Source organism: Aythya marila (assembly GCF_965140915.1).
Source record: "Aythya marila genome assembly, chromosome: 2".
In the NCBI taxonomy this organism is placed as follows: Eukaryota; Metazoa; Chordata; class Aves; order Anseriformes; family Anatidae; genus Aythya; species Aythya marila.
The window spans coordinates 5,020,483-5,048,191 of record NC_139043.1 but is presented as its reverse complement, the minus strand read 5'-3'; the positions used below and the strand labels follow the sequence as shown (position 1 = coordinate 5,048,191).

The 27,709-nt window shown below is 45.9% G+C and overlaps 1 protein-coding gene across 1 annotated transcript; it reads left to right on the top strand.

The window, feature by feature from the left end:
• The first annotated feature begins 772 nt into the window (after nt 1–772).
• Nucleotides 773–27,709, top strand: GARS1 (glycyl-tRNA synthetase 1). The gene is made up of 17 exons (XM_082754316.1): nt 773–993; nt 4,735–4,836; nt 7,315–7,417; nt 8,484–8,625; nt 9,636–9,724; nt 11,187–11,263; nt 12,936–13,081; nt 14,032–14,181; nt 15,745–15,907; nt 16,393–16,557; nt 19,091–19,199; nt 19,727–19,871; nt 21,669–21,754; nt 23,683–23,792; nt 24,882–24,975; nt 25,854–26,044; nt 27,380–27,709. Exons 1-17 carry the CDS (start codon nt 934–936, stop codon nt 27,503–27,505), a joined length of 2,058 nt encoding a protein of 685 aa, XP_082610442.1. The 5' UTR covers nt 773–933; the 3' UTR covers nt 27,506–27,709.

Sequence of the window (27,709 nt, the reverse complement as noted above, 5' to 3'; positions counted from 1 at the left end):
TTTGGGTTGCTGAAACCCCACTTTGGGGTGCAAGTACCCCACTTTGGGGGGGCAGGAACCCCGCTTTGGGGGTACAGGAACCCCACTTTTGGGGGCAGGAACCCCACTTTGGGGTACTGAACCCCACTTTGATGGGCAGGAACCCCATTTTGGGAACTCTGCTTTGGGGTGCAAGAACCGAATTTTAGGGGTGCAGGAACCCCAGGTTAGGGTGCAAGAACCCCACTTTAGGGTGCAGAAACCCCACTTTGGGCTGTAAGAACCCGATTTTTGGGGTTCAGGAACTCCACTTTCGGGGACAGAACCCCACTTCGGGAGTGCAGGAACCCCGTTTTGAGGTGCAAGAACCCCGCTTCGGGGTGCAGGAACGCCGCCTTGTGGTGCAAGAACCCAATTTTGTGGGGACAGGACCCCCACTTTCGGGGGCAGGAACCCCATTTTGGGGTGCAGTAACCCCACTTTGTGGTGCTCAGCGCCTCACACGAGGGGTATAGAAGCCCCCCACAACCCTTGAGGCGCCCCCTCAGCGCCCCGCGCATGCGCCCCCTCCACCCCCTCTCCCGCTGCGTCGAATCTGCCACACCGCCCTCCAAAAAAAAAAAAAAAAAAAAAAATTAAAAATAAATAAATAAAAACATAAAAAAAAGACGAAAGTGCGGCGGCGGAGCGGTCGCCAGCTTTCCCCGGGCGGGATTTCATCAGGCGGGGAGGCGGAGCCCGCTCTCCCCCCCCCCTCCATTTTACCCCCGCCCCCCCCCCCCTCCCCCGCCCATGCCGCGGCCGCCCCTCAGCGCCGTGCCCGCCCTGCGCCGCCTCGTCCCCCTCTGGGCTCTGCCGGTACCGGCACCGGGCCGGGCACCGGGACCGGGATTGGGGCTGGGACGGGTTCAGGTACCGGGAAAGGTACCGGGAAAGGTACCGGCAGCCTCCCTCATGGACGGCCCGGCCGCCGAAGGGGTGCTGGCGCCGCTGCGGCAGGCGGTGCGGCATCAGGTAATGGGGGGTTTTTGAGGAGAATTTGGGGTTTGGGGGGAGATTTGTGAGGATTTGAGGGTTTGGGGTGTGTGGGGAGATACGGGGGGGGAATGGGGATTGAGGGGGAATGGGGGGGAAATGGGGATTGGGGGGAAATGGGGGGTATTGGGGTTTTTGGGGGAAGTGGGGGAAAAAGGGGGTTTAGGGGGGTTACGGGGATGGAGGGGTGTAAGGGGGGGTGTGGGGATTTAGAGGGGAATAGGGGCACACGGATATGGGGGAGAGTTTGGGGATATGGGGAGGGAGGGAATTTGGGGGGAACGCAGGGATTTGGGGGGGAATGGGGAGGCTGTGGGGGACACGGGAATTTAGGGGGGTTTCGGGGGGACACACGGGGATTTGGGGGTATAGGGGATATAGGGAGATATGGGGGAGGCTGGGGGGACGCACATGGGGGTGTGAGGGTATGGGGGCAACACGGGGGGGTGTGGGGATATGGTGGGATACAGGGATGAGGGAGGATATGGGGCATATAGGGATATGACGGGGGATACAGGAGGGCAGGGAGGACACGTGGATATGGGGGGACACAGAGATATAGGGACACCCACACGGGTTGGGGATGGGACCTGACGTGCCCCTCACCTCCCTGAGGGGGGGGTCCCTGCTGTCCCAGGGGGTCCTGCTTAGGGTCAGGGCTGTCTGACAGCTGTGTACCCCCTCCTCCGTGGCCCCCTGGGTCCCTTCTGCCCCCCCCCCCCCCCAGCTGTGGGGTCCCCCTGTGCAGGAATCAAAGCATTTCCCCACAGCCTCATAGGGCTCTGCCTGCCCCCATCCCATAATTCAGGATTTGGGGTCACTGCAGCACCCTGCACACCTCCCCCCCGAGCCTACAGTGAGGGCTCCCGGTGGATCTGTCCCAAAACCCCTTCAGTTTTGGGGTCTCTGGGGGTTCCCCATGTGTCACCCACTGGATCCAGGTGGCAGCCTACGGGGACTTTCCTCCTCGTGTCTGGGGCCGGCCCCACCGTGCATTTAGGGCCCCCCACCATGCTTTTAGGGCCCCGTGGCTGGCTCTTGGTGCTTTCTCTATAAAGCAGCCTGCAGAGGTTTCCTCATCCTGCAGGGTCATGTGATGACTTCCCTGTAGAAATGACTTTGTGTTGGATTTTGGGGGGTAATTTACCTTTTTCAATAATTGTATGTTTACCCGATACAGTAAGGCATAGTCATTTCTTTGCACGCTGGTTGTTGGATCATCCTTAAACATCTTAAAGGCGGCTGTGCCCGGTCAGCTGGGGCCGCACACCTTTCTCCTTCCATCTCCTTGGCACGTGAAGCTGTTATCTCGAGCGTCCTTCTTACCTGAGGAGGATTTGCTCGTCCTCTGGTTTCGTAAGCGACCCTCGATCTCAGCCCCCGTGCTGCGTGCACCTGGGATTTCCCCGTACCTCTACGTGTGGGATCCCCACCGGGCTCCTTCAGGTGGCCGAATCCGTGGTCTTGTGCCCGGCTACGTGTGTGTCCCGTGGGCTGGTGGATTCGTGCGTGTTTCCCCATTAAATGAGTGGATTTACGGCCCTCTAATTACACCGGCGCTTCGGTGAGGTTTTATTATGAATCATTGCGCAGCCTAATGCCTTGGCAGGGGAGCTCCTTGTAAAGAAAATGATGATCCCCGGGACCAGCTGGTGGATTTATTGTAAAATCCTGCGTCGTGGACGCTGCCGTTTGCCCTGTTGGGTACCGGTGCCCCTGTTTTTTTTGTGCTGGTGGGCCCAGAGCAGAAGCGTGGGGTGCCAGGGCAAGGTGTGTGGGTGAACACGTTGAGCTGGGGCCGGGGATATTTAACATAGAGCTCACAGCAATATCTCACCGAGGTGTTTGCACAAGAGCTCAGGGAGGAAGGATGATAAGCTGAGACATTACAGCATGGTCGACCCCGTCTGCCAGCCCCTGGAGAAGCAGAGAAGAGGCTTTAATTAAACCAGAGGGACTCTTAACCTCCGGAGAGGAAGGCGAGCTGCCCGTCTTCCTCCTGCAGCAGCGCCTGATGCAATAAGCTGCCGTGATCCAGGGGTGGATCCCTCTCTCTGCTTTACTGCTCCGTGGGACAAAGCTGCAGCGAAATTTGCCACATCGAGTGCTGCTGTGCACTCCTCCTCTGGGCTGGGCTCGGAGCTTTAATTAGATCGAGTCCTGTCAGCAAGCATAATTGCTTGCTTCGGTTGTGTGTGTGTGTGTTTTTTTTTTTTTTCTTTCCCTTTCTTCTTGCCTACGTCTGAGGGCTCTTTCGCTTGGGGATCAGGACAAAGAGTTGCTGTGCGCTGCCTCTCGATGCTCAGCCGCGAGCAGGGTGACGGCTCTGAGTCAGCAGCAGCTGCCTTGCTGCCGCCTTGCTGCTTTTTCCACTGCCGACCCCCCCCTTAAGCTCAACAAGGTCAATTTGGACTTACTACTTTAAAAGAGAGAAAGGGGAAAAAAAAAAAAAGAAAAAAATCAGATCCCTCCCTCTGCCACGTTACCCAGGAGCGGCGGTGGAAGCCCGCAGTGAAACTCTCACGTTTTGGTGGGACCGGTTAACAGGAAGGAAACGTGCAGGTTGTGCCCCACGGGGCTGGGGAGTCCGGCACATCTCTTAGATTTCTCTTGTTTCCTCGTGTGTGCTTTCATGCACTCGTTTCTTCCGTTTATTAATAAAACCAGCTTTTGAACCCCCCAGTCTTTGAAAGAACCCTTTCTGATCTGACTGGTGTGGATTCTCTTCTCTTTGGGTTCCTGTAATATTCACGGCAGAAGCAGCGACTGTAGGAGAAGGCAGGTGTAGTGGAAATGTTGCAATCTCCTTTTTCTTTCCATTTCATGGAGAAATGTAAGGCACGAGAACAGTGCTCAACTCAGAGCATCCCATCCTTAGATCATCTCACGTGAGGCGTTGATGTCTCTGTGCTTCTCCTCCTGGGGCTATTTCTTTGTGTCCTCCTCATAATTCAAGGTGCACCTTGGTTTTGGCCGGAGAAGAGTGGACAGAAAGGAAGGCTGTGAATTAATTCCTCTACGGGAGCAAGCTGGGCATGGCTGCTGAGGGTCCCGTTGCGCAAACACACTGCTGGGTTTTGCTGCTCTGAAATACTTGGGATATATATTTATTTTTTTACCTCATTCTTTTCCAAAGCTACTGGTTTTAACAGCAATAGTATTGACAGATAGTGCAGCGTCTTCCCTGCTTAGATGTTAAACTAAAAAGGTTGGTATTCCACGAGGCCTTCTACAAATTTGTGTACTTATTGGGCCATTTTGGCCAGATCTGGCAGAGGAAGTCTAAAGTTAAAATTTGGAAGACGAGTGAAGGGGGCCGAAAGAAGAGAAACCTTATAATGAGAGAGAGCACAAAGCCTGTAGTAACCACCTGGGAATCCACTTGGTACATCCTTAAAGACAGAAAATCAGGGTGTGTGGAAGTCTGTTGTGAAATGATGAACGGCGAAGTGTATTTGCACACGAAGATGTAATAACAGATAAGGGATTTAATGTTTTGGGGTGGTGGGGGAGGTTGCATTAATTGTTCTCTAACGATGTCCAGTTTTGCTAACTCCCCAAGGCATTTCTCACTTGAACTTAAGCCTCTTGAGACCTGTGAAGAGTTGGGAGACAGCACAACCTCCTCCTTTTGGGTTGCCAGAGGAGCTGAAAGAAGGAGGGTTGTCGGTGGTGGTATTTGAAGAGAGAATCCACATTTTCTGTTCTTTCTTCTTCTAGGGAGAGCTGGTAAGGAAGCTGAAGGAAGAGAAGGCTCCCCAGGTGGATATAGACAAAGCTGTAGCAGAGCTCAAAGCTCGGAAGAGGATCCTAGAAGCGAAGGTGAGTCTGGAAATTAAACTTGAGCTCTGCAGTTTTGCCTGAAAAGCCTCTCTCTCTGTTTAATGCTCTTTAAGCATATCTATAGATGGATAGAGTGTAGAGTGTTTGAATTCACTTCTGAAATAGTTTAAAAAGTGATCTTTCCAGCTAGCACCAGCAAACTCCTGAAATATGAAAACCCACAGGTCTAAAGCTTCACCTAAAGCTGCTTGGGTCTTGCTAAATTATATTTCATTGTTTTGGTGCAGCTTCTAAAAGAAAGAATAAACAAGTACAGCACTGCTTGGGGCTGACTCTCTGTGAGAGTGCAGGTATCCAAATTGAAACCCGCTGACCCTATTTGTTCTGAGTGATGTGGGGTGAACAATTAGTGCTCCCTGGGCCTGGCAATGTGGCTGGCTGTATGCATTTAACCCGAGCAAGGCAATATCATTTTTGCTTGGTATTCAGCCCAGAACCGTGCCTTGAAACCATTGCGTGAAACCTGTAAGCGTGGCTAGGCCTTCCTGCAACGAAGGGTTGTGGAGTGCCATCCCGGTTCTGCCTCTCAGCCCTCGGAAACCTGACACAGAGCAGCGAGGAGGCGGATCAGGAATTTTGGGAGCCCTTTGAGCCCCACCTTTCCTTTGGGAGAGTGCCTGTGGGATGCCACGGAGCGGCGTGCGTGCCACTTACACAACACGTGTGGGCTGTGTCGCTGTCAGCACACGAATGACCTTGCACACACAGCAAGTTCCCTTGTCAGCACAGCACCCAAAGTGAGGTGCTTTCTCTTGACAGTGTTTCCAGCAATGCATCGTGGTCGCTTGCAATTTTTGCAGGAGGCAGCAGTGTGAATGTTTGGTAGCTTTAGCTGCTGGTGCAGTCGCCAAGTCCTGTGATTCCTGCTTAAAGAGAGCAGGGTGACTCTGAATTTGATGGCTTGAAAAGGACAGAGTAGTGTTTAAGTTCCTTGGATTTATATTCTCAAACCGTATCTTTTGGAAGGTCAGTAGATGATTCTGTTCCTGTACAGGGTCTTGATGGCTACTACAGGCACTTCTCTACCTTCCATTTATGAATAGAGTTCGAAGCCAGATAGAAAGACTTTCTCTGACTTCTGCACCATTTTGTTCACCATTTTATTCACCATTCTCTCTGGGTTCTGTACCTGCTACAACTCTTCCTGCACTGCTGGCCATTTCTCCCCGCCAGTTCAAAACTGGACTTGTCCCTTTTGTTCTTCTGTCCATCTCTGGGCAAAAGCCACCCTTTCTGTTAAGAAATGCTGGCGACTGTGAAATGTGATTCCGCTCTTTAAGCAGAGTGTCCAATGGATTCTCTCGCCATGCTTTAAAAGTACTGCTGAGGTGTTTGCTCTCCTGTGTGCCCTGTCTGTCTTTCACTCACTTTCCTGCAAAATTACACCTGGGCTTATGCTGATGGCAGCAGCAGAGCTTCTGTGGTCTTAATAGATGGTGGCTGTTTGTATGCGTCTCTAGGGGCTTTAAAAAAAAAAAAAAAGGTCATACTGTATATATATATATAAAGCAGAATACTGTTCAAAATGATGGTGCTAGAGGATCCAAATTCATTTAGTGAACTCCTTGGCTTAATTCTGTTCTAATTGTCAAATTGTCTGTGTTGAAGAAAATCGTTCAATTCTGTTGACTTCTCTGTTGGAGTTGGTTGCAAAAATCCAAATCAGGTAAATTGTTCCTAGGCTATTGATTTAGGGTCATAAACAGTTGTTCTCTCTGAATTACTTTTGTCAGAGATATACCAATGATAAAATAATGTTTTTCTGTGTTAAAACACTCTGTCCTTCTTGAGACAAGCCAGTAGACATTTATATGTAATTGCTCTGCCTAAATGTAGGATTTCAGTTAAAATAGTGTATCTGCTGCAAAACATTTTTGTAGAATTCAGTTGGGGCATTTAGACACTCTGTAACTATAAAATTTGTGTGCTTGTATTTGTAAAAGTCTACATTTTAAAAGTATTCTTTGTGCAAATGGCTAAACACACACCTCTGGCAAAGCACGAGATTGATGCTGTTTATATTTTTTGCAGCAAAAATTCTTTCATGTGCGGAACATTTTAATAAAAGCTTCATCCACACCGCAAGTTATATGCTTGTAGTTTAAGCTAGTCATTTTAGGCTCTCTTTATAGTCAGGAGAGAGAAATAGGTTGGGAGAATTGCTTTGGAAATTGCCATTTTTCTCCATAGATTGTAAAGAGAGCTGAAGGTGGCTAGCTCAGGCTTAGTTATTTGAAAGTCAGGGCAGATGAGCCCACCTCAAGTGTCTAAAACGCCACGTTCAGACAATCATGTTCATCTCAGAGTCCACTTCTCTTTGGAAAATGAGCGTGTTGGCAGGATACTTTCGCTTCAAAATGGTCTTTACAGACTTCTGACTCCTAATGGTGAGCGGAGAGGATTTGTCCTGTCAGAAACTGCAGCTTTTTAACCACTTTTGGTTTGCTTCAATTACAGGAGCTGGCCTTGCAGCCCAAAGATGACATCGTGGACAGAGTTAAAATGGAAGACACCCTGAAAAGGAGGTTTTTCTACGATCAAGCCTTCTCTATTTATGGAGGTACAGATTTAAAGAAATTTAAATTCTAATCCCTTCAGGCTAATGTTCTGGTCTTTCTAGCTATCTGAAATGCTGTTCTCTTGGGATGTTATCTTAATGCAACTTGAAAGATCTTTTTTTTTTGCCTTTAAACTTTCTCCTGCTTGAGTCTGTTAGCCTTTCCAAAAGGTTTCCTTTCCCTAAAGTCTTGGAGGAGAGCCTCATAGTTTCTCTTTTGGTTTCTGAGTGCAAATGAGTAGATGTTACGCTGCAGGATTTGAGCATTACACAGTTGAAGGCAGTTGCTTTGCAGAGGAGTAGGGTGTTTGGAGTTTAAGGGGGGTGAACAGCTTATTTCCTCACAACCATTTTTTGAGCTTTTTCTGGCAAGATAATGCTTAAAACTAACTTGAACTTTAGAACCTGTTACCTTAATGAACTTTATCAATGAACTTTATTGGGCAGGTGAACAAATGTGGCTGTTAAACCTCTTCAGAGAGCTGTTTTGAGGCAGCTCAAGGTCAGCGCAGTGCCTGTATGGTTACTGCTCTTTTATTTTAAGGCAAATAAATACTCGGGGTTGTTTATTAGCTTTCTTTGTTTCATTTTTTGCCTAAACTGGTGATTGGCACACATCTTATTGTTGAAACAGCGTATTGTTTTGGAACATGCGTTACCACCTCATTTGTGTTCAGTTTGCCCCCAACAAAACAGTCCACAAGATATAATCCGTTGGTGAAGGGAGTTTGGCTTTTACAGCTATCAATGTATCAGCTTCACCTTCTGCCACTACCTGATGCCCCAGTGCACCCCACAACTGAACTGTACTTGATAGGGTAGGGTACTGTCTCTCTAGATGCTTTGCAGCATTTACTTTCAGATTTTGTTGTGGGTCTTCATGCAAAAAGCACCCCACAGAGAGCCCACAGTCCTTATTCTGCTTAGCACAGAGCAGTTCATACTCAGAAAATGACCTCAGACTCAAATGAACCCATAGGGACGCTGAGAAAGGAGGCATTTTCCTCCAAACAATGCAGCTTCATACCATCTTGCTCCTACAACGCTTTTTTCCTTTCTCTCCTTGCAGGTGTCAGTGGGCTATATGACTTTGGGCCTGTTGGATGTGCTTTGAAGAACAACATCATCCAGGCATGGAGACAGCACTTTATACAGGAGGAGCAAATCCTGGAGATTGACTGCACCATGCTCACGCCAGAGCCAGTTTTGAAGTAAATACGGATATTTCTTTTTACAGCATGGCATTTCTGGTCATAGCTGCTTTTTACAGGCTTTTGTAAAAGTGCCTATGGGGATCTTGAGACTGGGTCACCCAATTTCATCCCCCTGCTCTAGTGCAAAATAATTAGGTATCACTGCACAGGTCAGTGAGAGAAGGTGTTGTTCCATAAACCTGGGAGAGCAGTGGGACCCATCTGCCTGAGAGCCTAATGTCTTAATGTCTCCTAGCAGTCTCCGTAGGTAAGAAATTGCCGTTATCCTTTTTTCTAACAGGTCAAGAAGATGAGAAAAAGGATGACGTGCCCGTCCTAAAACGGGGACGGCTCGGCCATGGCTTAGAACAGCAGTTTGGATGCTGGACCATCCTTCCCTTCTCTGCAGGGGGATGGCAAAAGGCAGTGTGTTAACAGAGCTCTGAATAGAAATGGTGCTTCTGTAGCCCTCTTTGTATCCAACGCCCAGGTGGAGGGACTGCCTTCAAGGGTGAGAGTGTAGTTCAGGCTCTGGACCCTTTCGCCTCCACATTTCTGCTAAGACTGCCAACAGGTTTGCTAAAAATCTCAGGAGCTTTTGGAATGAGTCAGAGCTGAGGCAACAGCATTACAGTTTGTGGGTCACAGTATGAGCGTCAGGAGCTTTCATGGGTCACTGGTGTAAAATAGTGGAAATCTGTTTACCTGAACTGCTGAGGACCCCTCACAACTGCCTGTTTCTTGCTTACTTCAATCACAACGTGGTTTCTAAAGGTAGCTAAGTGTCATCTCACTTACCGACTTTAAGATTTAGCTGTATTGGTACTTTCTCACAGATCAAATCATCTGTAGGATGGTACTGCTTAACGGAGATCTGTAACCTGAAGCAAAAGTGAGCCTGCAACTCGGGCACGTGGTTTGAAGGGCTTCTCTTTGGTGATGGTCCCTGCAGTGGGCTTGCACCACCCATACCCAGTGCTGTCCAGTGGCAGCTTTCACATTCCTTTTTTATTTGTTTTCTGTTCTAGGACTTCTGGCCATGTAGACAAGTTTGCTGACTTCATGGTGAAAGATGTGAAAAATGGGGAGTGTTTTCGTGCTGATCATCTCTTAAAAGGTTGGTTTTCAGTTAAAGGCAGGTGTGTTTGGGGATTTCTTGCAGTGATTTAACGTGGGAAAATAATATCTTTTTTGGGGAGGGCCAGTTGGTGTATCCAGTCACTCACAGTTGTGTTTGTAGTGCATTATTCATAACCTGTTTGCCCATACCAGAGATTCCCTAAGTTCTCAGTCCCACAAAAATGTTGTGCTAGTGTTTTTAAACGAGTTATGGGATCTCTACCAAAAACGTAGCTGGGGCCCTTTTTACAAAATGCTGCATCTTCAGGCCATAAAACATTGCTGTGTTGTCTAAGCTGAGGATTCCCATATAAAAAGGTTCTTATTCTGTGCCATGTTCCAGACATCTCTTGTGTTTCAGTTGCTTTTTGTTCAGAACTGGGAAATGATTTAATGAAGATATAACGGGACAGAGCACGCTTTCCCTATACAAGTGTCCATTACAGGGCTGCTGCTGACCTTTGTATACCCTATAACTCAGCCAGCTTTTGGGACTGCTAAATAGACTTTAGGCATTTCTTAGGTTTGCAAAGTCCTCACTTTTTTTTTTTTTTCCTGGTTATTGATTTAAATTTGTTTAAAGAAGAAAAAGAAATTACATGAAGGAATCTTAAAAGTAAAAAAGTTCTTGTAAAACATTTTCGCGTACAGCTCTGTTGCGAAAGGAAGGATTTTTCTGCTGTAGGTTTAAATGGGTTGTGCTGCTTAGATTTCTAGACCTTTTCTTGGAAGTTACGTGTGTAGAACAGTCTATATCAGCCTTAAACTGTTTTTGTAGTACTCAGTTTGAATCTTCTTTTTGGTGGGGGAAGAACAAACACAGAAGCAGACCATCCAGCCTCTGCCCGCTTTGCACACAGAACGGGCCCACAAACAAGAGTGTCCCTGCTCTCTTCTGCAGCCCATCATTGGAGAACAGCCACCTGCTGTTAGTGCCACTAAAAAGGCAAATTCCTTTTCCAAAATGGCAATGGGAAGTCTTGCCCTCGCTGTTTGCCTTTGTGTCTCATGGAGGATGTTGTGCTTTAACATGAAATGTGGCCTAACCCTACTGTACCAAGTCAGTACGTGCCTCTGAGTGTATTTGGATAAAATTAGCCTTGCTGGCTTGGGATCAGACGTTACTTTTAATTTTCAGTCTTCATGGAAGGAAAATAAAGGAGAAAGGGGTTACAAAACCATTGCTTGGGTTTACAGGAATCAGGATCAGGAATAAACTAGAGCAGGACCTCTTGTTTTCCCTGTTGCATGTTGGTACAGCAAATTGCTGCAGCTTTTGTGCTGCAAATCAGCATTGCCCTGGTGATGTGAGTGGAATTAACCTGATGGAGACCAGCAGGACAGCTGCTGGGCATACACTAATGCTCATGTTAGAGGATCCTCCTCTACTGTCTACCTTTAGATCGGGGTTGGTGTTAGGTTTGCGATATAAACTCAATGTGTACTTTTCTTGCTCACAGCTCATCTGCAAAAGCTTATGTCTGACAAGAAGTGCACAGCAGAGAAAAAGGCAGAAATGGAAAATGTTATCACACAGGTAGGTGGCTGCGTGAGGAGGTGACTGCTTTAGGGATGCCTGTGCCATAGGGGAAATGCAGTACACAGTAGCAGTTTTCTCTCTGCCTCTCGAAGTGTGTACCTCAGAGATATGTGTTCCTAAATACTGGGAACTTGCTGCCTAATCACATCTTCCTTCTGCACTGGAGAGTTACTGCTGGTGTCTCTTGAACACAGAATTGTTAGGCTGAAGCTCTGTCCTTGGAGCTAGTCTGCTGTGTTGCACTCTACTCTCTGTAGAAAGCTTGTTTCTTTTGAATCCCCCTTTTACCTTTGTTGAAGCCTCAATGCAGGAGTGTGATGCAAAGAAACAGATACAGATGGGAAATTTTGGCAGGCTTTTCCTGAACCACCTCAGCACTGAATTGGTATGGTTCAAGACTTTGAAGCACTTGCGATCTGTTCCTCTGTGTTCAAGACCCTGCATTAATTTTCTTCTGTTTACTGTGAAAATAGCTGGGGCTCCAGGCTGGTGTTCTGAGCAGCTGTACAAGCATTTGCCTCTAGATTTTTATTTTTTTTTAAAAAAGTTTGTTTTTGATGTTTGTTCTCATGACATGTTCTCATGACTTCTAGGATAACTGCTTCCAGAGCCATGCATAACAGAGTGGATGTTTCCTTCCAGAAGCAGCCACTTTTTCTCTCCAGTGCATTGCATCACTGAGCAGCTGTTATTAGCTTTGTCACACTGCAGCTCTGAACCTTCACTATCCTTTAAAGGAATCCTTCTATTAATTTTTTATCCTGTCTTGAGGCTTCTCTGATACATGAAGATTTGTGGCAGAGTTAGAAACAGCTCATTTGATTATTAGCTTGAGTGTTAAATCATGATTATAATGTGCACTATAGGTCCCTTATGATACTTACATTATAGAAACTACATTTAAATGTGCATATGCAAACGGTAGTGCTTACGTGCTCAGAATAAGGCTAGAATTTGCTGCTCTTGTGTAGTTAAATTACAGTTCTTGTGCTCCTACTGTTTGTTTCTTGTCCTTCAGTGAAAAGTAGGGTTCTGGAAGGGGCTGACATTATGTCACAAGTGAAAGCATCTATCCAAGCTGCTTTTAGAGCAAATGAAAATTCTTTTACCAAGAAGCCCTGTGCTGCAGATTTGCTCTATTTGACTAAAATGCAGAGCAGCTCTAAAAGGGAGTATCAAATGCATGGCTTGAATATGGTGTTTCTTGCAGCAGGAGGAAGAGAAGTGAATGCAGACAAAGCACTGCAGATATTTTAGCTTTCTTTTCCCTCACTGCTGTATTTTTTTTTTCTTCTTGACACACTGCTCCCCATGTTTTAGCTGAAACTGCAGACGAAGCCACCAGTGGGTGTTGATGTAGTCCTGATGACTTTTCTTCTGCTTTACACCCACTCTTACCCTTAATGCTTGCAATTCTGTGTAGACTTTTATGGAATGGCTGAGTTGGGGGACCGACATTACTAAAATGAGTTTGCTGCTTCCTGAGATACACTTCTGTCGTTGTTTCAAACAACAACTTAGCTTGCTTAAAAAAATTAGGCTAAAAAGGAATATTTTGGGCAGGTGCTTCAGAGCTGTGGGTCAGGCTCAGTAAAAGATGAAGAGGATGTAATTCATTCCAGTTAGCTTGTCTGCTAATTAAAATATTTCTCCTTTGTTTTGATATTAGTTGGACAACTATGGCCAGCAAGAGCTTGCAGATCTCTTTGTGAACTACAACGTGAAGTCTCCTATCACTGGGAATGACCTTTCCCCTCCTGTTTCTTTCAATCTGATGTTCAAGACCTCCATTGGGCCTGGAGGAAACATGCCTGGGTCAGTACCAATCACATTCTGCTCCCCCTTCTTCCTAGTTCACTTAGGATTAACGTTAACACGAGGAACATGGAACTGTTGCAGTCATAACACTTGAAGCTGCCCAACTGTGCGGATCACAGCTGTACCTTGCTGGCTGGCGTTGTGCTTTCCAGGAAACCAGTTAACTGACGGTTGTGGACCCAAAGTTACCTGGTGCCTGTAGAGAAACTGTTTGTACCTTTTTCAGGATGAAGTTGCTTAGTGGGATGAGGTAACTTCAGCGACTAGGTGTTTGTAGTTTTTGTGGGAGTGTAGAGGCTTTTTTCTTCAGTTGGGATCTCCAAAAGTAAAGAGTAAGTCTCTTCCCTCTTCAGAAGCAGAGATAGGATACTCATGATACTCCTTGTGATAGAAGATCAAGGGTAGGTGTCGTGTGCTTCCCAGTGCAGTACGTGGAATGGTTTGTGTAGGCGTTACTGCCCTCGTACTGTCAGATCACTGTAGGGACACTGAAACCACGGTTTGTGTCATAGCAGAGCTGTTGTCATAGTTTCCCTTCAAAATCCACATTTGGAAGAAGCCTGGCTCTGCCCAGACCCACGTAGTGCAGGCAAAGAGAAAACACTCCCTCTGACCTCTGTGATGCTGTGACTTTGTAACTGGTTAATACATTGTACTTCATAAAAATACCCTTTCCATCCTTACATCTCAAAAGCAGCCAAGTCATCCAGTTTGTTTTTAGGAGTACCTGTGAGGTTCTGTACTTGGGCCACAGCTGATGTTTGATTGTCTCCCCTCAGCTTGCTGCTTCAGTGTTTTGTGTCTGTAATTAAAAGACTCAAGACAAAAAAAGTTCCTTTAAGTTCTGTAGTAACTGTGTTTTTCTTTTCTCACTGCTTTCCCCACCAATTTTTGATGGTCATTTTTTTTTTTCCCTCCTCTCTCCCCTCTGCCCCATCTCCTTTCAGCTACCTGAGGCCAGAAACTGCACAGGGAATATTCCTCAACTTCAAACGTCTTCTGGAGTTTAACCAAGGCAAACTCCCTTTTGCTGCAGCCCAGATTGGAAACTCCTTCAGAAATGAGATCTCGCCCCGCTCTGGCCTTATCAGAGTGAGGTACTGCAAATTTCCTCTTTCAGCAGGGGGTGTCCTGGCACAGGTGGCACCTCCCGTTTGTTCTGGTGTTGATACAAAGATTTGTTATTTCACTTCTGTGCTTTATCCCAGCGTGCTCCTGATAAGGTGCCCAGTCAGTCACAGGGTTCACGGGCAAAGAACTTATTTAGTTAAGGTTTTAACTAATGATTTCTCACCAGCCAGGCTTGGAGAGAAGTAGGATCTGTGAAATAGCTGCTCTATTAGAAACACCTCGATTAAATTCAGTTCTGCTAGCAAAATTTGGCTTCCATCATGAACTAAACAAATCATTAAAGGTAGCTGTGTTTTCTACAAGGTGTGCAACTTTGTTTAATTACATCATACTGTTTACTTTAAAGCTAAAATCTGGAATCAAAATGCAATTGACCTTGCAGCAGTGTTTCCTTGTTTCAGTTCTGCAGCTTATTACAGAGAGGAAGTGAGGAGATAACCTGACTCAAGACCTGTGTTTGTGTCCCAGCATCAGTCAAGCCGGAAAGCTCAGGGTTATTACTGAGAATTATTTTCAAAGCTTTCTATCTCAGGGTGAAAGTGATTACTGCACTTCTTTCAGGGTAATCGCTGTATCTTAACTGAATTATTCTGAACAGATGCCTCTGTCTGATTTGGAACGAGGACTCCCATGCAGTCAGCGTGGTTGTGCTGTACAAACAGGCAGTGTGTATTGCAAACTTGGTAACTGATTAATACAGTGCCTTAAATGTCGCTGAGTGGCAGTGCCATCATTAGCACTAAGGGAACTGTTTGGAAATTTCTCAGTCCTCCTGTTCTCTCACGCATCTGGAAATGAGCAACTTTTGTTATGGAAATACATTTCCAGTCAAAAATAAATTACACGCTTGTGGCACATTTACAGGAGACTGTGTTATTATGCTATCATAGCAAATTATATCCTGATGCCTGTGATTTAAAGTTAGTGATTATGCAGAGGTGTTCTAAAAGGTTCTGGATAACAAGATAATTCAATGTAAACTGATTTCAAGCAAGAAGGCTAAACCAATGCATGAGCATAGATGTATTAGAAACAAGCTCCTCAAACAGGATGTACACCATTGCTGAATGTGGTGGTATAATTATTTTCAAGAAATTATCCTCTCACCCGACTGTTTTAGGTATCTCTGCTACGAGTTAAGACTGCTGAATAAGTCAGTGGATTATTCCTCACTGACTCCACAGGAAACTGTACTTCTAACATGGGCATCGTGATAGTCTGGAAAAACTACAAAAATTTTGGAGAATTTCCAGCAGTGGTATTCTCTGCTTTGATTCACAGTGGTGATAAACATGGCCTAGATATCTCTCAAGGAATTTATGGGGAATTGTGTTAGGAATTTGAAGATGAAAATAAAGCCAGTGTCAAGTCTAGTTCATGTGTTAGTCTGTCCATTGCCTTGGCTCTGGTTTGCATATGTTTTTAAATGCTGACTTAATTGTGAGAGGCAAAAGCACAATTGTTGATTAGAGGGGTTGTGGCTGACGCACAGAATATTGAGTTTAAGTCGTTGTTGATGTCTCCATTAGGGAATTCACCATGGCAGAAATTGAGCACTTTGTGGATCCCAGTGAGAAAAGTCATCCCAAGTTTGAGAACGTGGCAGATCTGAACATCCTCCTGTATTCTTCCAAGGCCCAGGTCAGCGGGCAGTCTGCCCATATAATGCGGCTGGGAGATGCTGTCCAACAGGTAATGTTCCTCGTGTGAGCACACAGAGCTTGCTCTTTTGAATGCTCTTCTGGAGGCTAAATTACAGACTGTTTTGTGGTGTCAGCTGGGGTTTGCTCCCTGATTTAAGACTCAGTCCTCTCAAGTGCATCAGTGTGACCATGATCTAAGCGTGGCCCTTGTTATCACAGAGTGATTTGGGTTGGAAGGGGCCTTAAAGCCCATCCTGTTCCAGTACCTTGCCATGGGCAGGGACACTTCCCACTAGATGAGGTTGCTCAAAGCCCCATCCAGCCTGGCCCTAACCACTTCCAGGCAAAGGTTATCAGAGATAAAAGGCTGCAGGTAGTACTGGGATAGTGGTAGGTATCACTCAGCTGATAAAAGAGTAGTATGGAGTACTAATATCTGCCAAAAGCTGTTTGTGGAGGTGTGATAAATCACGCTTTCCCTTCCCTGCGTATTAATTTCTATGTGTTTTTTCTTCCTGCTTTCTCTCCTTCCAGGGTGTGATCAATAACTCCGTTCTTGGTTACTTCATCGGCAGAATCTACCTCTTCCTCACAAAGGTCGGTGTTTCCCCAGACAAGCTGCGCTTCCGACAGCATATGGAGAATGAGATGGCTCATTACGCCTGTGACTGCTGGGACGCGGAGTCCAAAACATCCTATGTAAGTGGCGAAGTGGAAAGGCAAATGTCCCTGTCACATCTGCTGTTAGTGCAGGCGGAGGCTCCGATGTGCTGCTTGCTTTTTAAAGCTAGGGCTGATGAGTCTGATGTTTCTGTCTATTCCTGTGTTGGTCTGTACACACTGTGGAGGAATTATTCTGAATCAAGGAGGGCTTCAGGGGAGAGGTCAGCTCCCTACAAAGTCTCTGAACTGTTTGAGCTCCTTTGCTGGAGTCTGAAGGCACCTGTGGACTTTGTGCAGGTTGAATTTCATCTGGAATGAAAGGAAAACAAATTTGCCAAAACTGTAACCCCCCAGTAACTTATTTCAGTGGAGGCGTTATTCCAGGACAGATTCTCTCCTGCTAGAAAGCTTTCTCTTCCTTTCCCACTTCCAAGCTGTGAGAATTCAGGCCTGCCAGCTCAGGCAGCTGGTGCTGAGAGAAAAATTTCCTAAGACTATTTATCTCCCAGTTGAGTCACCGAGAGCTCTTCAGTTCAGGCCTTGTTGGAAGCTTTCTTTTTCTCTTATCTTCTTGGCTGGAGTTTGGAGAATTGTAGTGTGTGTGTGTGTTTTTTTTTTTTTTTTTTTAGGTGAATCAGCAGTAAGTAGCTAGGGGCCAGACTTACCTCATTTTAGTTTCTTTTGCTGAGCTTTCAGGCTTTTCAGTGTCAGCCAAAGTGTATCACTTGAAATGATTGTCTTCCAAAATATTTCTTTTGAAACTTAGTAAGTAGACTATCAATTTTGAGTAGGGGAAGTTATTCCTGTCTTCAAGAGTACAGAATCTATTTTCCTGACTTGAATCAGGAAAAAAGAAGATACTTCACTATACATTAAGGAAAAAAAAATGAAATAAGTGTTCTTCCTAGCCTTTCCAAAGAGTTTAGGATATGTGCAGACTCCTGAAAATACCTAGAGAACTCTGTGATCTAATCCAGTAAAGGGTTGAAAGATAGAAGGGATTCTGTGGAGGTCTTCAGGGTTAGCCTGTGATATTGCAGGGACTCTGATGTGAGTAGACCTCATCCATGGTCTCTGTCAGGATAGCCAAACTGGGATCATGCAGCACACAGGTGTCCACAAAGGGCATGGGTCAAGGCATCAGATAGTTAAGGCAGCTTTATTTGTGGGCAGGAAGAACCTCCTGCAAACTAGGGGTGAAGAGGTTGGTGGTTGAAATGAGTGTTTTTTTTTGTTTTGTTTTTTTGTCTTGGGTTGTTTCCCTCTATTCCCTTCTTTTAAGGAGCTGAGACAGGCTTCTCACTCAAGCGATGCTTCATTAGAACCAGTTAGAGAAGTAGCAGCTAAAATTATACTAAAATTAAGATGAGGAGAAAAAAAATGCAGCAGCTTGGATGAGTGATTTGTCGTCATATAGGAAAGCCCTGTAGGAACAAGTGAAGGATTGGCTTCCTCAGAATATAGATAACTGCCATGTATTTCCAGCTTCTCTTCCCAGCCAGCTGCTTGGGAGCCAGCCTAAAACAGGCTGGACATACGTGGGCCACACCATGTAAGTAAGATCAGTGAACTTCATGAGCCTTGTCCTGGATTAGTACAGCACTCACAGAGCAGTAGGTCTAACAGCCCAGCCCTGAGGTGAGGGCAGCAATCCCAGGAACAGAACAAAACCTCCTTGTGAGCTAGATGCAGATTTTGTTCTGTCACTCAACCATGACCAAAAATATTTATACTGAATTCCAGTACTCAGCAGTAAGTTAACTCCTCTGGGTAGCTTTAAATCCATTCGTATAAAATCGTCATGTTTTGTGTTACCTGAGAAATACCTGTAGTACCCTGTTGGTTATTGGTGTAATAATTCCCCAGGGTGTTCTGGAACAGCGTGGTTTTCTCAGCATATCCACAGGTGTTCACATACTTTTCCTGACACCCTGCAAACTGGAAAACCACAAAACAGGTTCAGGATTCCTGTCTGTCCGTGCTGATTGTAATTTAGAGAACCCAGCTGGTGGTTGCATTTGCTGCATACGTTGGGAGACTTCATCAATTCTGCATCCATGAATGGCGTTTTCAGATTTCTGCTTGCCATCCATGCTGACGTGTTGAGAGAAGCACTTCCCTTACATGTTATTTGTGTCTTAGTAGCTCATAAACCAGAGTTTTTTGGCCGTTCTGATGTGGCTGGCTGCTTGCTGTCTATTCCATGCTTGCAGAGTGGTAAAACTTTGGAGGCGTGATGTCTTCGTGTAGTACGGGAGTGATAGGCCTGTATGCTCTGGCCCCAGCCCCAAGCTGTTGGCACAGTGCTGTGTTCTGCCAAGTCATGTGGAAAACCTGGCCCTGAGCACAGACGCTGGTTAGATAGCTGATCGTTTCCTCTGGAAACAAATGGAGTCATTCAAACGAAGGAGCAAACCGGTGAGCGAGGGCTGCATATTGTGATAGAGCTAATTATGTAGAAAAAACAGTCATGGAAGCAGGGGGGGGCTTAAGAGCAAGCAAACATAATTTTGACGGTTAAGTGGACAAAAAAGTGTGTTGGTGAAAGCTTCTGCTTCTGTTTTTTCAGGGCTGGATCGAGATCGTTGGCTGTGCTGATCGTTCCTGCTATGACCTCTCCTGCCATGCCCGTGCCACCAAAGTTCCTCTTGTAGCTGAGAAGCTTCTCAAAGAACCTATATCCTTTCAGAATAAACCAGAATCTCTTGAAAAGTCATTCAACCGTGAGATGTCTTGGAGATCTGTGCAGCTCTTTTTCAATTTACATCTGCAAATTTTATCAGGGAACAGATTTAGCAGTTAAGATCAGCATGGCTTTGGGAAGTAACCTGCAAAGAATTGAGCAAGGGGGTGATTTTACTCCTGTGGGCAAAGGCAATTTACTGTCTTGGCTTTTTTTTTTTTTCTAGCTTAACCTGGGCTCTGTTTTGGCTGTGGAGCGTGGTTTAATTATGAATTTGAAGTTACTCTATTGGGTAACTCCACGTCATTCCTTGATTCTGCTGCTAGTTATACTTTAAAAAGTTGTATTCTTTAAAAATCTGTGACCTGCCTTTCAATGTTTTTTTTCCCCCCTTTCCTCTCTTGGAGGGAAGTTTCTTAACCCAGTAGTGTGCTCTTTGTGGTGTGTAGCAGCTAGCTTTGATGCAGCAGAAGCACCAGACCCTGCTTTCTGTGATCTCAGACTCCTTAACTGCACCGTACAAAACAGTCAACATCGTTCAGTTTGAGGCAAATAAGGGAGCCATTGGCAAAGCTTATAAGAAGGATGCAAAGGTGGTGCTGGAGTTCCTATCCATGTGTGATGAGTGTTACATCACCGAGAGGGAGCAGCTGCTGAATGACAAAGGGTGAGCTGGCTGCTGTGTGGGGTGCCCTTCTCTGACACATCCCATGTGGGTTCCCAAAGTGCTGTGGGATTAATGTGAGCTGCCTGAAAGCAGCTTCCTTGTGGGAACAGGCTGGGTGGATCACCTGAAATGCTTTAGTGCTGTCTCTTCCACCAAATCATCACTGGTCATCCGTCAACATATCTCAGTATGCACACAACCTTGTAGCATGGCATTTAAATGTTTGTTTGTTTGCATGGGAACGAGCTTCTGGCTTCAGTGGGATTGTCTCATAAAAGAGACACACCTCAGAGAAACGGGAGATGTTTGCCACCTTCCCTACTCTAGTTTCAGAATTGACTGGGACTAGCAGATAGTTTTATAGTTAAGCTTAAAATTAAACAGTTGTGAGAGTGATGGAACTCTAAAGATTTGGTTAAATAAGAGCCAGGGCTCTGGTATGTGTGTTCTCCAGTGTTTAGTGACATGCTTTAGCACATCTTACGGTCTGTCATTGGGGCACCAACTTGTATATATTTCCTCAACCTGCATACCTGTTTTCCTAAAACATGCAGAAATAAGAAACGTAAGAAATCTCAACAGTTGTCAAATTTGGCTGAAGCAGGGCAACAGCTGTGTATGTCATGGGAAGGCGAATGGTGCAGTAATAAAAATAAACTTAATTTGAAATAAACTTAAATTGAAAAGGTGCAAGGTGTGGGAACAATGAATATATTCTAGAATGGTAGCGCTTTTTCAACTTTGTTTAAACAGTTTTTAACGTTCTTTCCCTGATCTAAGAAAAAATAACCACTAACAACAAAAACCACACACAAACGAACAATAGAAACCCAAATCAGTAATGCTCAAAATGAGGAGAGAAACTATTGCAGGATATGGTGACTGTAGACAGATCAGGACCAGAAAGTGAACCTGGGTGATCCAGAGTCCCGCTGAAATGATTCAATGATTTAAAATTATTAAATCATTAAATCATTAATGATTTAAAATTATTAAAAATAAGTAAAAATGATTTAATTGGTGCCGTAGGTTTGAATGGGTAGGGGGCTGCAAGTTGTGACTGTTTAAGTTCAGCATCCCACTGTGGCTGCTCTCAGGGTGAAGCCTTTGTAAGCTCCAGCCCGTTTGGCATTGGGTCCAAACACAAGTGATTAGCACACGCTTTTCCTAAACACATTTTCATTACAGTAATCCTAATGCTTCAGCGAGGTGGGTGGCATAGCTCAGTACAGCCCAGGTTGTCCTCAGCAAGTCATGTGTGCCAGTGGCAAGTCAAGTAAAGGAGCAACAGAAAAATTAGAGGACTGTAATATCAAAAGCTTTGGAAATATGCAAAAAAAAAAAAACATAAAACTGTGTGTTGCCATATTTATCCTCCCCATTGCTTGGTGTCTGTGAAGATGTAGGGTACCTTTGGACTACTCATTTTGAATGAGAAGTCCATTCCTCTGCAGCAAGTGCCTGTTTCTTGTGCTTTTTTTTTTCTTTTTGTTTTTTATGCTTCTTTCTGAGATTCTTCCATTTCCTAATTGAGTTTGCCTCAGGCTGTTAACCACAACTAAGTTTGCTGTGATTATGAGAATGGTTGCTTTTAATTTATAAGTAGTAATTTTATTATTAACATAAATTTCTTTTAATGGCTACACCATGTTTCTTTGATCTCTGGGATTTAGTCTCTGGGACCGTACCTCTTCTTAAAGTCAACCAACTGATATAATCAAGGAAATAAAACCTGTTTATTTATTGGTGTAGCCTTTAAATGCCTTTTTTTTTTTTTTTTTTTTTTTTCCTTTGCAGGGAATTCACTGTTGAAACCGAAGGGAAAACTTTTACATTAACAAAGGACATGGTTACTGTGAAGAGATTTCAGAAAACATTACACGGTGAGCTTTTATTTTTGTTTGGCCACCCGAGATAAGAGGCAGTGCAGGATACGCTTTGAACGTGGACTTCATGAGTTCCATTTTCCTGTTAGCATTGTACTGCAGCACGGGAAAAAAGTCAAATGTTACTTTCTTGGAAGTTTGAAAGCTTTTTGAACAGCAGTGGGGCTGCTCAGTAACCTGTGTAATAGGCTTGGGGCTGCTTATTGTGTTCCTGCTGCGTCTTCTGGGGTTTGTAAGGCGGCGTTTAGAACCAGCTGCTGTAGGAAACTGCTGCAGGGGGAACTGGGGAGGGTACACCAGCTTCGGGAGTTCCTCAGAGACATCTTGAGGTCCTCACCTAAGGTTATTTGAGAAGTCTTTGACAGAGCTGGAGCCTGAGGTGGATTTTCCCCCAGCTCATAATGTAACTACTGGATCGTCTTGCCCTGGGCTGGGAGCACGGTGTGTGCTCCTAGGAAGGAGTTCAGCAGCTCACAGCGTGTGCAGACTGTATTTGTTGCAGCTGCTGAGCCACTGAGACATCCAGGTGTCTTTTAGCCTGCAAAGGCTGGTGCTGTGCCAAGCTTTGCCTCATCATAACTTCAAAGAGTTGTAACTGTTAGTGACTGTGGTACTGCTAGGGCCCAGCATGTAGAACTGCAGTGGCTGATTTTACTTCAAATTTCAACATTTTGGCAGTTTGGCAGCTGTCTGCAGCAGGAGGCAAAGCTTATGCTTTCCCCGTCTCTTAGCTGTTTGCATCCAGAGATCTGTGACTCTGATTTAGAGCTGCAAAGTGAGGTGGAACAGACCCTGCAGGAGAAACAGCAGATGTGGGCTCGGCCTGCTGCTCTGACAGAGCTGGTGCTCACCTGTTTCACTGCTTTGCTCTCCATTTTTCTGTATACTTTTTTTTTTTTTGACTGACCAGTGTTTGGAAACTGGTTAGTCAGTACACAAACCAAACGAGATCACCCTTTTGGAAGGTGAAGTCCCACTCGGGATTAGGTGCTTAATTGAGGAGGGTCGGTTCTGTAGGCACACGGAGTGTGCAGAGCTGCAGAGTTGGATTCCACCCTTGATTTTTCTAAAGCAGCCAGTGCCTGTAGTCATTGTTTCTTCTCCAGTTGCTACATCTGAGCTTTTTCTAAAAAGCTGACCTGTCTGAGCAGTGCAGCTGATCACTGAGCTCCTTTCATGCTCAGAAGGGAGAAGGAGGAAGAAGCTTCTTGACAGATGTGTGGCGAGGACAGGGAAGAATGACAGGTATATAATAAAGTACAGCACATCACATCTGAGAACTTGTTGCAAACACTAAGTAGTTAATCCTCGTTCTCCCCTCCCTCCCTTTGACATGTTGTAGAGGAGGAGAACAGGGAGCAGAACAGCATTGAAGCAGGCAGCTGAACGAGGCAGGAACACAGAGGAATTTGAGTCAGATCTGAAGCTCTGTGCTTCTCTTCTCAGGCTGCTGGTTCCTGAAGCTGTGCTGGAACAGTAAACTGAAGTGGACCAGAGCTTAAGCTTTACCCTGCCATCATCCAGGCTGTTTAATTGTTAGCATGGCCTTGGGCACAGTTCTGGTCCATGCCATAGAGTAATCTGGACATAATTTGTGGCCTGGCATTGGGCGAGGACTGTTTGGGGAAGGCCTTGCTGTCATGAAGTGGAAGAGGTTTTATCTGCGTGGATGTGAGCTGTGCTGTTTGCTCTCAGGGCCAGGGGAGGGGCCCTGACTTGTTATTTACAGCCTAAATACATTCTGGACGTGGATTAAGTCCAAATTTTTTCGTTCAGGTATGTGTATTTAGAGCAGGAATGTTTAACCTTTTATTTTCATGTGCTTAGCTATGTATAATCAGAACTTCTGAGCAGAAAGGCAGCTGCAGTAAACACTTCTTTTGTGTAAATTCTTTCATGATGATGTGCGTTCTGTTGTATTTCAGTGGAAGAAATCATCCCAAATGTAATCGAGCCCTCATTTGGTATTGGGAGGATCATGTACACGGTGTTTGAGCACACGTTCCGCATTCGGGAAGGAGACGAGCAGAGAACGGTGAGCTTTCCTGCTGCTGGGCCTCAGCTTAACGCCAGCTGCAGGCATTTGCCTTCCCCTAACATCCTAAAATAAGGCTGCACAATGCACAGAGGAGATGAGGAAAACCCAAGTGGGCTGTTGAGTTGCTGTTTTTGCCAGTGTACGTGTCATACGCATGCACCGAGAGCATTTTGGGGCTGTGTGTGTGAGGCTCTCACTGTATTACTGGCAAGGGGGTGAGGAATTCTTCGTTCTTGATTCATGCTTGGTTGGCGCTGTCCCATCATTTAGAGAAAGGCACCTCCTCAGTGTTTTTATTTCCCCTCTCTTTGCTGCTTTTCCTGGAATCGTGCTTCTGTGCAGCAAGAGGGACAGCAGACTTGTTCCCTCAGCCCTCCCTGAAACGCAGCCTTCTGTAAGTCTGGATTCAGGAGCTCAGAGTGAGGCCTCAGCAGACTCTGAATCACAAACTGCTCATGAGATCTAGGATATTGGACTGTACCTTCTCTCCTTTCCAGTACCTCTTTACTTTCTATGGAGCCTGGGCTGCTTTATGTCTAGTTCACATTACAGTCCACAAGACCTGTAAGGGACGGGGAATGTTTTTTTTTTCCCCTTTGGGCACCTTTTCTTGTTTGCTTCTAAGGGAGTCTGTGGAGGGTTCTGGGCGTCTTTGAGCTGCTTTTATTCCTTGCGTATGCAAAGCCCCTGTGGGAATTAAACAGGGAGGGAGATGATTGGAAAAACTCCTTCCCCTTAGACTGTACATAAGATTAAATATCCTGGAAAAACTCTTCTACCTTTCATTTTCCTGTAATTCAAATGGGGATCTCTTTCTCAGGGAGAGCTCTTGTAGACCTCTGGTTGGAGGTAAGAGTTGGATGTCAGGAGGGAAGAGGGGTTGGAGCACAGCTGGAGGAACTCAATCTTTCTCCAGGTGTGTGAGGTGTTTCTGCTGGAACCCTGAAACAGTTTACAGGAGAACATCTGCTCCCCTGGAACAGTCACCCTGCCTCTAGCCTCAGTCAGAGTTTATTCTTACCTCCTAAGAATCTGGTCTAACGGTTAAACTCGTATTTATTTGTGCTTTTTCTATTTTTTCCTCAGTTCTTCAGCTTCCCAGCTGTTGTAGCACCGTTCAAGTGCTCTGTTCTTCCTCTAAGCCAGAATCAGGAATTCATGCCGTTTGTCAAGGAATTATGTAAGTGAAAACTGGGGATCCAATGGTGATGTGCACTGGGAAGAGAGGCTTCTTCCTCAGTAGCAGAGGGGGAAAAAATAGCTTTGGGATCATGTGGCTCTCACAGGTGCAAAGGGAGAGTTGATGAACTAAAATGGTTGGGATCAGTTAGCATTGCGTGTCTGCTAGACTTCACAGTCCAGCCTCAAGAAGTGAACTATCTGCCCTTCCATGTGTTGGTTTACGCTGTAAGAAACATTTCTTTTTTTCTTATGGTGTCAAAAAGGAACCTTTCCCACTGTCTGGGCAAAGCCTTCAGAAGCAGCGCTTCGTGTATTAGTTTTTTGACCCAAATTGCTTCCTTGGCTCTGGTCGGCCAGCTAATTTTTGAAATCAATCCTCGATCTGCTGTGCACTCTATCACAATTGCCACTCGTATCATCTAAAAGTGAGTCCCTGAAGGACAGGAGCACAGGCTGCTTGTCAGACAGGGCCTTTTGCTGTCTGCATCAGGCTCTGCCTGGGACCTGGCCTCATCGTGCCAAGCACACATGTAAGGCTGGGATGTTCTGGAGCTAAAGCAAAGCTGTGGGACTGTGATGACAAGCTGAAGTCAGTGACTTTTCTGTTTGTGTTGCCCTTTGGGTGAGGGCTGGGTGATGCTGTGTGAGTAGTAATGTACTTGTGGGATGGGTTTGAGTTCGTAGTATTGACGGGGAGTGGAACATTGAATCTCCAGTCAAAATAAAAATAAGAATCTGTGACGCTGCTTGAGACCAGGACACGCGGTGCCTCGCTCCAGGCAGTGCTGTGAAGATGTGGGAAGCCTCTTCTAGGAACACGTTGCCTGCTGAGTATGTAACGAGTCCTGGTCATCTCCCCTTCTCCACTTCTTGCAGCTGAAGCACTCACCAGGAACGGCATCTCTCACAAGGTGGACGATTCCTCCGGGTCCATCGGCCGGCGCTACGCCAGGACTGACGAGGTTGGCGTGGCCTTCGGGATCACGATCGACTTCGACACCGTCAACCGGACGCCTCACACGGCCACCCTGAGAGACCGGGACTCGATGCGCCAGATCCGAGCCGAGGTAAGGGCAGGCGGTTTGGTTTTGCTGCTGACTGAGCCAGGTCTGTTCCGTGTGGGACAGGGGAGAGCTTTAGCTGCTGTATCTGATCCCCCAAGATTTCTGTGGGAGCTGTCTCCAACTCTGGGAGGCAATTTTAGCTGTTCTGAGAAATCCCCGGGGAAGGAATAGTGGTCAAAAAGACGCAGGCCCTGCTGCTAATGTCAGGAGAGGCGTTTGTTTCCCTGGGATGTGGAGGTGGTGTTCTTAGATGAAAGCCGTGCTTCAGGCTGATTGCGTTGCTCTTTAGAGTGCCTCTCTCTGAGCAGGGGCTGCTGAGTAAATGTGTTTACTTGTTTTCTTGAGGGCAGGGCTTCTCTGAATCTACAGGCACCAGAGCAGGAGAACTCGTGCCTGCTGCAGTCTGTCTGACAGGGCACAACAGGAGCACAGTTCCTCAAAGCTTGCCTCCTACCAGTGTTGCCTGTGAAAGCTGGTGAAGCATCGCCCTAAAGTCATGCCTGCCTTAAGCACGCTCTGCTAGGACAGACTGGAATAGGGAATCCCTATAGTGGCATCGTTACCTTGGAGCAAAACCTGCTCAGAGCTGTGGGCGTGCAGCCTTGGTGCCTCTTTCGTGCCTTTCCCTCCTTGGCTCCCACCAGAAGCTCAGTTTGGCTCCTCTAGGAGCAGGAGGTAGCTCTGATCTGCCAGGCCGAGCAGTTCTAGCTCTGCACAGCACAAAACCACCTGGAGTGCTCGGGGCTACTGAGCTGGATGTGGGTTCAGTTCGGTGTAACAGGCAGGGCCAGCTCCTCGAGGCACCCATCTGTCTCTGTTTCACCTGGACAACCTCTCACTGCCATGTAGCAGAGATGAGATTTGTCATCCCCCATTTGCTGCAAATCTTCTGGTTTCTCTAGCTGATCCTTCCCGCTGTGACTCTACTGTGAGGAGCAAAGAAAAGGCAACTGACAGCTCCTATTGTTCTGGGCTTACAGTAAATAGGGCCTGGCTAAGTCTCGGCTTACAGCATCTTTTGGATGTGTGCATTGTTTTCTTTCCCTTCCAAAACCATAACCTAATATTATGAGGGATGAACCTTGCCGTGGCCCACCACAGTGACAGTTTCACTTCCCTCGTGGGTCACCCTTAGTAGCTAAGCTGCAATGGCACAGGCTTGAGACTTAAGAGGTTTTATTAGCTACTGTTTTTTCTCCCCAAAAATAATCACCCAGGAAGATAATAGTCTTGCTCTCAATCTGTTGCTGTTGTAAAAATTACCCATTTTCCTCAATTATCCAGCAAATTGAAACTGGTAGCTTCGTGTTTCATACGTCTTTGTGATTTTGTCTGCAGATCTCTGAACTTCCTGCTGTCATCCGTGACCTGGCGAACGGTTATCTGACTTGGGCTGACGTGGAGGCAAAGTACCCACAATTTGAGGGACAAGAGACTGGCAAAAAGGACACAATAGAGGAATAAATAAAAGGAACTGAAATAAAATCCAATCACTTCTCCAGTTTTTACTGTTCATGTTAATATGAAATAAACTTATCGTGTATTATTCGAAGCTGCATTGTTTGTGCACACAGGGACTATTTGTTTTTTTTTTTTTTTTTTTTTTTTCCTCAACTGCTGCCTGAATTTAACTTTTAAAAGCTGAAATAACTGCAGTCCAAGCTAAAG